The sequence below is a fragment of the Schistocerca gregaria genome, chromosome 4 (genome assembly GCF_023897955.1).
Source record: "Schistocerca gregaria isolate iqSchGreg1 chromosome 4, iqSchGreg1.2, whole genome shotgun sequence".
In the NCBI taxonomy this organism is placed as follows: domain Eukaryota; kingdom Metazoa; phylum Arthropoda; class Insecta; order Orthoptera; family Acrididae; genus Schistocerca; species Schistocerca gregaria.
The window spans coordinates 292,535,948-292,548,978 of record NC_064923.1 but is presented as its reverse complement, the minus strand read 5'-3'; the positions used below and the strand labels follow the sequence as shown (position 1 = coordinate 292,548,978).

Sequence of the window (13,031 nt, the reverse complement as noted above, 5' to 3'; positions counted from 1 at the left end):
GATTGCCGTTTGCCATAGGAGATGCACAAATAAATGTTGCTTAATTACTTGCAGACACACACCTGGAAAGGGATGTTTGAAACAAAAGCTCTTCATCAATGAATCAGTTTTGAAATTGACAAAAGAATAACCCTGAAACTTGGGAAATACATTTCTTTGTAAAATATAGCATTGTGGTTTAGTAAATTAACTTACTTCGTGGGCTACACTTAAAATCAAGATGATAACTACAGAATTGTACAAACTGTCAAACACAGTGTTGATAAACAGACACATTTCCCTTTAAAAGATATTCTGTCAAAGTTTCTTCTTCGTCAGCTTAGTGATGAAATTCGAAAAATATCTCCATAGGGCACTGTGATGGCAATATTAGAACAGCTACCGATCTCTGCATATTCTGGAGACATAAGATTAAGAGCTCCCAGGGTGACTGGTAGTAAATTAACAAAATATACCTCACTTTCAAAAGTTCTGTGAATTTCTTGTTCCATGGATCTCTCTTTCAATCTGTATATCTCTTTCTAAAGTTTTCATACTGTTCAGTATACTCGCAAAACTAATTGTATGATTCTAATAGGTGGATGTACTGGACTGACTGGGGTACAAACCCAAAGATTGAACGGGCGGGTATGGATGGTGCCCACCGCCAGACAATAGTATCTTATGAAGTGAAATGGCCCAACGGCTTAACCCTTGACCTTGTAAAGAAAAGAGTCTACTGGGTTGATGCCAAGCTAAATGTTATATCTTCTTGCAACTATGATGGAAGTGGTCGGAGAGTTATTTTGTACTCACCGGAGCATCTTCAGCACCCATTCTCAGTGACAACATTTGAGGACTGGGTGTACTGGACTGACTGGGACAAGCAGGCAGTTTACAAGGCAAATAAATTCACTGGGAAAGATGTTTCTGCAATTACAGCAACACACATGGTAAATACTTCCTGTTTGAGGTTATGGCTGAATAAGCTCATAGAAACTCAATAATATAATGTATGTGTTTTATGAAATGTCTTTGCTTTTTGTTGTTGTTGTTAATTTATCACACAAATTGTCTTAACTTCACAGCTCCAAAACCCAATGGTAATCCATGTGTATCACCCATATCGGCAACCTGACGGTGAAAATCATTGCCAAGCAGTTAATGGCCACTGCTCTCATCTTTGCCTCCCGGCAGCTCAGATAAATGCACATTCACCAAAAATTTCTTGTGCATGTCCTGACGGCCTGCAGTTAATGCAGGATGGTTTGATGTGTGCTGAGGCTGGTAAGTCTACATTATACTGACAGAAAGCATGAAGTGGAATATAAACATGTATGACCATGTAGACAAAGAGGAATTTGATTTTACTAGGTTCACATATTTGCTAGGGTCTCTACCTGACCTATCCAACTTCTGATAGTATCAAAAGACACAACCTATAATTTGTCTAATGCAATAAAAATGTGTATCAGATAAACCTTACTTTGAAGGTTTAGAGCATACAAATGAGAGATCAGTTCCTTATAATGAAAAAATACCCAGTGTCAGGCAAAAATGCTGTGATGCCAGATGAATTAATGGTGACTGCTTTCCATGCACATAAGTAGTGATTTATTTGTACAGGATGGTAAACTGATGACATATATCTGACATGAAATGCTTGGGAGAAGCAAATCTTGTTCTTTCTTAATGGATGCTTACAAATCAAAATTGCAGATTTGTTAGATAGGGAAGTCTGTTGGTTTAACCAATTCATGATGATTACATCTTGCAAATTTTTAGCAGCATCTGTAACTGAAGGAGATATGGAAATTGGAATCACTGGGTGTTATATAATAACTTAAATGTATCACATACAACTAACAACAGCTTCGTTTATGTCTTGTTGTTTAACAATATGGTGCTTTCAACTGGGACATTCACTGGAATTACCTATTCATTAAGAATTATAGCCAAAGCCCTACAAAAGGAAGGGGAGAATTATGGGAATTCTGTAGCAATGTTGTTAGTGCAATGGCACATGGCGTTTAATTTGTACTTCTTCTACAGTTTTGCACTCGTAATGCATGCCATTTTTAGTGATGTGTAAGATTTAAATCTACAGTTTATTTTACAGGCTGCTGTAGGATTTTCTGTCCATTGTCTAATGTAATTCTGTGAGATGTATTATTACATACAGCTTGTATGCACATGTCTTTTGCATGATTTTGTATAATTTGCATGAATCCAGTAATTATTTATTGTTTTCATTATATTTAAGTTATTTTATTGCAAAATTACTAGTCTAATGATGATGTAGTTGTGATACTACTACCATTACAACTGTGTGATGGTACAGCAATTAACATGAAGATGATTATTGTGTATACGAGAAAAGGCAGTAGTAGTGTTACAGGTACTCCATGTGTTGCAATTTCGTCATTTATGTTTTATGTTAGCCCATAGCCGACACTGCAAAAACAAAAAAAAAACAAAAAAAAAAAAAAGCAATAAGCGATTTCTGACCTGTTCTAGCAACATTTTATCAGTTTACGTGGTTATGGGAAGAGGAAAGAAATTCTAGAATTTTTGGATACGACAGGTAGTCTAGAATAGGTCAGCAATTTGTGTTAACAACCATCATCATTTGACATTTCATTAAGAATGATCTTAATTGCATCACATTGCTTCAAGTATTCAACAAATCTGTATGATGTGACAACCATTTAAGTCCAGACAGGTTGTTTAGTTTGTTAAACAACTGACTATCATCACCAAAAGTATGGGATATCCTTCTGTTGATTTATATCCAATAGCATCACTTTCCAAATTATAGAAATACTGATAAAATTTGATTAAAGATTTCTTTAACCTTCTGAAACCTACCATAACTACAGCTCTGAATTCAACAACAGGAATAAGGACTTTGTTTTGGATACTGGAAACCCCATCATGCAAAATTATTTCCATGTTGACAAAAATTGCACCATACGAAATGGGGCTACAAATAGTCACAAGCAGTTCAGTTTTCTCAGTATATTTTGTAAAATGACATGTATTAAGAGATATATTTATTGCTTGGAAAAATTTCCCTTGTTGTCGAAGTTACTACTGCCATAGAAGAAAATAATTTTAACATATCAAAAATTACTTAATTATTTTACTAAAAGTTTTGAAATATTTTCAGCTACAACTACTAGCACTACTACTACTGAAGAACCAGACTGGGATTACCGTGATACTTTGGGTTCAAGTCAGTTTCAAAACACTCAAACTACATTAACCCATTCACATACCCAGAGTGAGTAAAGTGTGCATCATACCACAGCCCCCCCCTCTTGTGTGGTATGAATTATTAAGAAGTGCCCTAAAACTCTGGTTGTGGTTAAATCTTGTCTAACTTTCCGCAAATAGTAAATAATAGACATTCCGTGAAAACTGGCTATAACTGCAGTAAAACACAATCTCAAAGTTTTGTGTGTGGCACATTCAGTAACTGTTTTGTGTGTGTGTGTGTGTGTGTGTGTGTGTGTGTGTGTGTGTGTGTGTGTGTGTGTGTGTGTGTCACTTCATTTGATCGGTTCCTTGTCTTAGCTGAAAAATCATAACAGTATTCCTTGTGTGCACTTGCTATTAATATTCAAAAAGGGTCTGAGGGATCTTCCATGGCTTGAGTGTAATGCATGTGTACAGTATTATTTAACACCAATAAATTTTGTTCACCTGTTCTTAAATTGCTTACATAATCTACAATTGTCTGAGCTTAATTTGCATTTATGCAGCTTCTTTGCATGCTTCTTTCTTTTCTTTTTGCATGTTTAAAAAAAAATTACTTTCAGGGCTGGGAGGTTCAAGTTCGACATTTCATTGAGACAGTCTGCAAGTAATGTTGTAAAATAGAAAAAAAGTTTCCTGAGAAATTGCCAATGCCCGAGTGTCATGTATGATCACTGCATTTGGGACAAGTGGACTAATAAAGATAATTTTTTTATATAGTCATACGCACACTCTCACTTACTTGTCATTATCATTCTGCATAGAAGGTAGCTTCCTCCCTGCATTCGCAAATGACTTGAGCTTAACTTTCTTACACTGAACTTCCAGAAAAAGGCAGGTCAAAAGTGGACTTTAAGAATGCAATAATATAACAGCCTTTAAATTTCTCCCATTTAAATATTATCCATGCACTTGTGATAAATACTTTTCTTGCGTAATGTAGCACAGTGAAACAGCTAGCTAAATAAAATCTGTGAAGTCGGAAGAAATTAGAATTACTATGCTTAAAGTTAATAAATGAAAATAAAACATGGATACTTCTTGTAGTGCTACTTTGTGGTGGTGGGTGTACTTCCCAAATTTAGAGTGTGACAACATAAAAGCGTGTGCTTAAATGTTTTATGTAATAAAATTGTTTGGTTTCCTTTGTGTTCTGTCAATTAAATAAATAGCTAGTGACTGAAAATAGTAATTAGATCACTAATGAAATTATAACTAAGTAATAATTTTTATTTCTTGATCATATATGATAATTCATTACATATGATTCAAATTGAATAGGCAATTAAAAGTGCTGGATTATTTTTGCAGTCACACTAATTTATCAGATTTTACTCCAAAAATTTTTCTGAAAGTCCTGAAGTGCAACATTGGTATGTTCATTCTCTAATGCACAAGGCTGCTTGTAATTGCATCTGGTGACCTTGACTCAGCAGTGTGTCACTTCTCCTTCCACCTTAAAGGAGCCCCACACATTCTCTGAGTTGTGACTACTAGTGTAACATGTTGTTGAGCTTTTTATCTTGCTTATCAGTTTTCTATACAGTACACATACTGCATGTTCTTATCACAGGTGCTACCTCAAGTACTAGCACGACTTTCTTGTTTTAGTGTGCACTTAAAATAACTTCTGGGTTCATAAGTACTAATAACTAAAGTCCAGTGCAATATACTGAGAGCTTCAGGACTTTCACTTAATTCGACTCTTCTTGGACATCTGTAGTGAATTTTTAGCTAGTTAAATATAGAACAGCTGGCACAACCCAGCTACTGTTGTTTTATATTGTTTTGTGGTAGATACAGAATGAGTTACTCAACAGGTAACCTCAACAGATGTTTGTGTTTTCCTTTAATTAAAATGTATTAATGTTGCTTCTAAACTTCAAGTGAGGACTTTTATTTTACAGCAAGTCCAAATGAGAGCACCACTAAATTAGTAGCTGGACCTGATGCATTTCCCATTGAGGATACTGACAGTGGAATGGTTGCAGGAATAGTAATTGGAGTTGTGACTGTTATACTAATATTGGCAGCTATAGTAAGTAGAAATTATAAATTAATAAGTATTAATAAAAATAAAATTATCTAAAAAATGTGTAGTTTCATTAACATATTATCTGAGAAAAACAATCTGTGCTGCAACATTGCATACTAATGTAATAGATATCCACATTGTTATAATCAAGTTGGATTCCCAAACATATGTACTCAAGAATTGTTTGCTTATCACTGTTGAAATTCACTAATATCTAAATAAGATAAATGTCTGCATTAACTAAAACATGATTTTCCAAAGTTTTCTCAGTTGTTAAAAGGATTTAAACATATGTAACACCTATATTAATATTTTTTCACAGTCTTTCAAATCTTGTTTTTGCAGGTGGCTCTGGTAGTTTACCGGCATTATCTTCACAGAAATGTGACCAGTATGAACTTCGACAATCCAGTATACAGGAAAACTACTGAAGATCAGTTCTCACTGGAAAAAAATCAATATCAACCACAAAGGATCTATCCTGCAACAGTGGGTGAAGAGGTAAGGGCACTTGCTATGGATAGCTGCATACTTAGATAATTCTCCACTGTTTAAGGAATTTCCTGTTCTATATTTTCTTAAGAGTGTATTATTTGCTTCTGACAAAGACTGAAAAGTCAAAAGCACATCCAACTTTGTTTCTACGAATCATTTTTGTTTTTTCTTCTTGGAAAGACTGCCCTTGCCAACCGTTTTTGTTCTTTATTAATATGAAAATCCAGTGTAACAAATTATGGAAAGAAACATTTTTGACAGTCAGAACTGTAAAACAGTATACACATGTCTCTGCCATTATAACTGATGAAAGAAATGAAGGTACAGAATTTAAAATCAAATGGAAAATACTGTGATTTACTGTGAACTCAAACGAGGCAATAGGAAAATTCTTTGCAAATTCTTTGTTGAAATAAACGAGTAATTGGTTAAGAACTTTATGCACAAGCTTGTTCTCCATAATGTGTGGAAGTTTGTTAATAGGTAACACTGTGGCATTCAATTTATCCACTGTCATTAATATGTGGCTTTAGGAAACTATTGCAGAGATTTCAATACCTGCATGAGTGTTTCCGATTTCAAGTTCTCAAGGAGGTGGGCAGGCTCACAATTGTGAAGTGCAGAAATCTGGCTGTCAGTAATGTTTTGTCTTAGTTGCCATAAAAGGTATACATCACATGAACAGTCTTAAATTCCGCCCATTTTTCTCGTGAAATATCTTCATTTCCATTAATACACCTGTGTGTGTGTGTGTGTGTGTGTGTGTGTGTGTCTGTGTGTGTGTGTGTGTGTGTGTTTGTGTGTGCGCGTGTGTGTGTTGAGAGAGAGAGTGAATTTCTGCTGAGAACAATTACAGCAAATTATTGTTTTATTCCTGTGACATTTGTGCACCCCAATTAGTATAATTATAAAATATGACATTAATTTTAAGGAAATGTTAAAATTTTTTGATATGTATTCAGATTTTCTGTAAGACAGGTGTATTTATTTACAATTCCAAGCAAACTGGACATGACACACAACTATTAATTAAGTCACTTTACTATATAAATCTAAGTGCTTTTTACTGCCTTTGACCCTTGTTTCATGCCTCCCATAATGCTGTTAACAGCAAGGACTTTATGATTCTCTGGTAAGTATGACACAGACAATGCATGAGACAGCTGCACATAGAAACAAATTTTGTCACTTAATGAACAGTAGAGGGTAAATTTATCTAAAACATGTGTAATGAAGATTATTACACTCAGTTTATCACAATTATTATTTTTTTTCCAGGCTCATGAGCCCCTGACTAGTCCTGGGACAAATGATTATGTATAACTGTGCTTTGAAGTTAGTTCAGTAACGGACTACTATCCAGGCATGTTCTCCTGCCATTGTGGACGAGTGTGTTGAATGGTGCATGGTGGTGTCAAGGCTAGAAATAAAGTTGTTGGGATTGCAGCAGCATTGTCTGTGGTTGGCAGGATTAAGTTAAGCAACTGTGCATTCTGAAATGAATGTGGCACACCATGTGCAAGCAAGTGATAGCTCGCATTTCTAGAATTTTTTAGTTGAGCAAGAGGATTTGAGTGGATTGTGAATAATGGGACAGTGCCAAATTTCTGTGATCTGTTTACTATAAAGCATGTAGTGTGAATAAGTGTATATACAGGAAGATGGAAACTTTTAGAGGTGCATACTGGACATGAACATAAAATGTATGTTGTATCCAAAACTAATTATTTTCAGGCTACCTTTTTTTGTTACTGTGTGTATCATCTAAGTATCCATTTTCCAGACTCCTGTAAATATTTAATTTTATTATCAGCCTGTATATTTTGAAATGTGTATAAATCATATTCCTGTGTAAATACTTTCATACTGTGTAAATGGTGTAGAAATCTTTCATTACAGAAAGTGTCACATTCGGTTTCGATAATAGTGTGAGAGAATGTGTGAGAATGTCTTTAAACTAAGCTGTATTTACGTACTGCATGGATGACTGATGTATTTAATTGCCTGTAAAGGATTTGTACAAAAATATAACTTTGTCATTAAGAAACGAGAACGAAAATATTTTAAAAAGAGCTATTTAAATGTTTTGTAAATACAGTGATCATAATTTCAGATTTGTGTCCTGCAATTAATTCTATTGAGCAAATGGAGGTAAGCATTTATAAAAACATCAGTTCTATGTAGAATAAATGTGAAATTCTGCCAAAGTTTTAACAAATTGTGTGTTAAGTTTATTCGTTAAAAAGTTGACTACATTCATTGTTCCTTTGTTTCTTAAATTATTACAGTGAGATTGAAAATGAGAGAACAGTGTATTTCATATTAGATCTGTCTCTTTAAACAGGCACATGTTCTATACATCTACTATGAAGTATGATGGTTATTAAGTACAAAATATAATCATAATCGATAACAAAATTTTAATGTTATCCATTTTGCTATTGGGAGTATCTAAAGTGCCAAAGTTACCATTCCTTTTAAAGATATTCTTTGAAATATTATAAAAAGAAATAAATCTGGTATGATTTGTGTAATGATGAGCTTTAATATGTGTTATCAGTGGGAAACGGACTCAAAGCCTTTTAGTAAGGATTTAGTGTCTTGATAATTATATTGTATTAATGAAGTGCTTTGATAGCATTGTGATTACTGTAATTCCTAAGTCTTCGGATATTAAGCAAATGTAAGATTTGCATGTTTGTTGCTCATTATTGTATTACCATCACATAGTTTTATCATTTCGTTCCCTCAGTGTGTGTACAATTGTAAATATATAATGAAAAATGTGAACATCTTTTTAAATTGGCAATCCTAAATTATTTTTGCAGTGAATCCTTGCCATTGTAATTATCTGATAAGAAAATTAATATTAACGTTGGAGGAATTACTTTTTTTAAATGAAACACCAAACTGATTAAATTAACAAGCTGTAAAAGTCTCTATTACACATGGAATGTAGTTAGTATTTGACAGCATTCCAATGACTGGCATTACACAGGAGAAATATGATGGCAAATTCATGAAAATAGCTATCAAGTTAATTTTTAGAAGTTTTTGCAAAAGCATTTTAGAGGAATGCTTAAGAACAGATTCACAATAATAGAAGATACAGGAACTTGGCATTTTTCTCTGTCTGGCCTTCATAAAACCATCATAAAATGATTCTAAGTGAAATAAATGATAAAATTTTTTACACATTGATGATCTGTTAAGGAAATATCCAGGCTTTTGAGGGCTTTTAAATTATATACTTGGTTAAATTAATATTTTACTCAAAATGAATCAGATAACATTAAATGCAAAAAACACTGCAAGACTTCACTAGGCATGGTACTATCACAAGTTGAAAACCCTTGCCTTTCTCTGACCTTTGAACTGTCTTAAACCAACAGTTGTAGAGGTGTGTGCTGCTTAAACGTGGACACTGAACTATACTGTATCTTGGGACACTTATTTCACATATACAGATCATCAGAAAGGAAGTGGTAAGCGAAAGAAGAAATCTAGGTCCATCCAAGCGATCCGTCTCGAACCTCGTTTGTGTACCGTGACACTCACTTAGCCCCAGATCGCACTTGTTACCATCAACAATGTCAAAACAATTTGACTACAGTTTCAGGAATGTAAAGTAAAAGATTCCTTGCTTTACTACTCAGTTTAGGAGAGAGAGAAATGTTCTCATTCCACCTAAGGTCAGTGTACTTAAACTTTTGCATTAATTTTGTGTTTTTCCACTGACCAAAAACTATCAGAAAAAGTGAAAAAGCAATCATCTGAAAGGTGCTGGCAAAAAACTTTTCACAGAAATAAGTACGTACTTCATTAATAATAAACAAGAAATTGTCAGTATAGGTACATTGTTCACTTAAACGGCACAATGAAATTCACAATGTAACTAAAATTTCCTTGTGGTGATAACTGCATATCTATCTGTATATCGCAAACCATTTTATAGTGTACAATGGAGAGTTATTGGACATGGAAACTGCAAATATTTGAGGTATAGCAATCTGTTTGTCACCAGCTGTAATGTTTGTGGGCATCTGCATCTATCTGTTTTACACTGGACATGTAGTTGGAAGTTGCAAGGGTGTTCAACCTTTAAGACTTTTCAGGCAGAAAAGAGTAACTGAAAACTTAGTTCACTAACCACCTCATTCTGGAAACATTCCCCAGGCTGTGGCTAAGCTATGTCTCCACAATATCCTTTCTTCCAGGAGTGCTAGTTCTGCAAGTTTCGCAGAAGAGTATCTGTAAAGCTTGGAAGGTAGGAGATGAGGTACTGGCAGAATTGAAGCTGTCAGGACGGGTTGTGTGTCATACTTGGGTAGCTCAGTTGGTAGAGCAAAGGTCCCGGGTTTGAGTCTCGGTCCGGCACACAGTTTTAATCTGTCAGGAAGTTTCATATCAGCACACACTCCACTGCAGAGTGAAATTCTCATTTATTTATGCCCTTTATTCGATCAGCAATAAGTGTGTTTAATTAACAATATGGAACAATATAACTGAGTGGCTATTCTGGCAAAAAAGCTGTCTATTCCACAAGTAAAATAAAATGAAAGTAAATACGCCATGTCCTTCCACAAACAGCACTGCATTAATTGCACTATCAACACACTCTTAATTTCCATTGATTCTGTATCTCCCGATATATTTTGGGAAAATGTGGTGATTCCTGTAGTAAAGAAATGTGATAATAGTGAATTTTGCGGAAAGGGTAATTGGGCACCTTGCACAGGCCTCAACGTGTGTTTAAAAATCAGACATTGCTTTCAATGGTGTGGGCAGCAATAAAAAGCTTTATAAACATTAAATATGTCATTACAGTCTTGTGAGCAACAGAAAGTTCAAAAAAGTGTTAGTACCAATGACCTTCCCACTACATACAATTAGACAATACAATTTTGTATCCCCTTCTCTACAATGTTAAAATTCAATTATGGCAGCTTACATACATTACCAATCATGTTTTAAGTGATTCAGTGGAGAGCTACAATTTGATTTTTAAAGTTAGTATAACTTCATAGAGCAGGTATCTAACACCAAACTTTAATATGTATTGTTTTTTTAATACATGGAAGCATAAACGGTGTTATATAAAGTAAAGGAAGGGTCTTCTTCAAGGGTACAACTTAGCATTCACTTCTTGGAAAGCCAACATTGGGAGATTTAAACCTCTTTCTCTCAAACATACAGTGTCTTATCACTTCATCACATTACCTGGTGTATCACCAAAGCTGTGTTAGGGATCAGATTAGGACAAGAAACATTTCATTTTTTTTTTAAGAAAAATAAATATTAAAGAAATTTTATAACATATTAAGACATCTACTCTAAAGTTCACTGTCTTTGATGGTAACCAATCACTGGTCACGATATAAATAAGACAATGCAATTTAAGTATATATAGGCATATACAAAAATGCTGCTACAGCATCACAATATGATGAGCCATGCTCTTTTATTACTGCAACTGGCCAATGTGTATCAAGCTGCAACAGTTAGCACAGAATAAATATAGGTGTGCTGTAACAGATTTACATGTACTGGGCAATACAAAACATTACGCACACACTGGAGGAGCTAATGCGTACTATTATACTTTGAAATAAGAACATTTGCTCCTGAAAGTAATCCTGAGCCAGCGAAAGTGAGTGAGCAAAAGAGAAATACAGGGTCTTCATGGTAAAAGTTCTCCGAGAATTGTTAGAATATGTACCATTTAACTTACATTGACAGATATGGGTGCAACTATATGGAGTAGCTGCACACTTTTCTATGCAGGTGCATGACCTACTCAGTGGCACATATTCTAGGCATTGTATCAGAAGGGTAGGTCTGCCTACATGGTTACATCACTCCCCTGATCTGACACATTCTTGATCTTGTTTTTCATTGGGGGAGGGGCACATATTTCAGAAGCATCATTGATGTGATAGGGCTCCTGATGAAGAAACACTTCTCATAAGGTACCTGCAGTGTCTGATGAGGTTCATGTGACACCTGAAGTATGTGACAGAGTGCACCAGATATTTCTATGAAGTTTTTATTCCATATAGAATATGGTGGTTGTCATTTAGAACACCTTTCTCTTTGCTGGCACATGAGCATTAACAGTCCTTGTTGTTCCTGATATTCCAAAGCTTTCACTGGCTCAGGATTACCTCCACACTATAAATTCCTATTCTGAAGTTGTTGAACACAAATTCATCTATCAGCTCCTTCAGTTTCGGGGAACCTTTTAAATCACCCCCTACATGCCTGCTAATGAAACCATACACCACTGACATCACACCACTTATACATATAGATCACTTGTAAACCTCTCCTTGCCATGTACTAGTTAGAAACCAAAATCTAAATCAAATGACAAATGGAAAAAAGCCTATTCACTGATACAATTAATCGTGCAAAGAGAAGCTGGCAGTTACAATAATTCTCATAAATAGCTGAAACCAAGCATTGATTTTAACAATCAAGTGACTTACTGCATTAGTATTACATGTGTAGGACTACAATCAGTGTAATATCTGTGAAATTTCCAATATTACTATGATGTTTGTATCACTTCAAAGTATAACAAAGAGTTTGATACACTGTATTCTTCAGTTTTTTCAATGTATAACTTTGTAAAATATTAGAAAAGTTCCACCTTTCTGTGACGCTGCCTGTCGTTTAGTTTACCACTTCTACAGGACTGAAAGGCACAATACTAGTTTGGCAGGAAGTATTTAGTTTTCAGCTGGTTCCTCAAAAATATGGGTAATAGGTGGTTTTATTTACAAAACAAGTATTTACATGTAATATGTTTCACTGTGCTGTTACTAGAAATAACATATAAATTTATCTGTTACATCATAGTAATAAAAGAACAAATAAATGCACCTTACACTACTTTTTCAGATGCAGGTGAAGCTTCTCATGTATTTTTTTTCGATGGTTGGTTTCCTCTTTTTTTTCATGTAGCAGAAAATGAAAAAGGGCTTGTGAGACTGTATATGGCTTAAGTTTCCTTCCAATAACAAAAGCATCAAAGGACAAAACTTTCAGGAGAAAAATGTTTACTTCATAGCTTTGTGTTAGCAATTCTTTTAAAATTCTTCTTTTCATGGCAAGGGTAAAAACATTCCACCATTCATCATCACATACTTCATCAATGGTAAAGCTCTTATTGCTATGCAGATTATGTAAAACAAAATTATGAAATTAATATCATGAACGGAGGAAAAGGAAAAACCATGAAATTATAGGGATTTCAACAACG

General features: G+C 34.5%; 1 protein-coding gene across 8 annotated transcripts in view; it reads left to right on the top strand.

The window, feature by feature from the left end:
- Positions 1 to 8,569, top strand: part of LOC126267419 (very low-density lipoprotein receptor) — a 568,113-nt gene extending 559,544 nt beyond the window's left edge. For 4 of the 8 annotated variants that reach the window (XM_049972659.1, XM_049972660.1, XM_049972663.1 and 1 more), the window contains 6 exons: positions 578 to 932; positions 1,068 to 1,266; positions 3,149 to 3,262; positions 5,145 to 5,275; positions 5,618 to 5,773; positions 7,046 to 8,569. In XM_049972659.1, coding sequence (XP_049828616.1) covers positions 578 to 932; positions 1,068 to 1,266; positions 3,149 to 3,262; positions 5,145 to 5,275; positions 5,618 to 5,773; positions 7,046 to 7,090 — 1,000 coding nt within the window. In that variant the 3' untranslated portion in view covers positions 7,091 to 8,569. The remainder of the gene's footprint in view (positions 1 to 577; positions 933 to 1,067; positions 1,267 to 3,148; positions 3,263 to 5,144; positions 5,276 to 5,617; positions 5,774 to 7,045) is intronic. The other 4 variants (XM_049972661.1, XM_049972662.1, XM_049972667.1 and 1 more) reach the window with 1 other exon arrangement.
- The last annotated feature ends 4,462 nt before the right edge of the window (positions 8,570 to 13,031 follow it).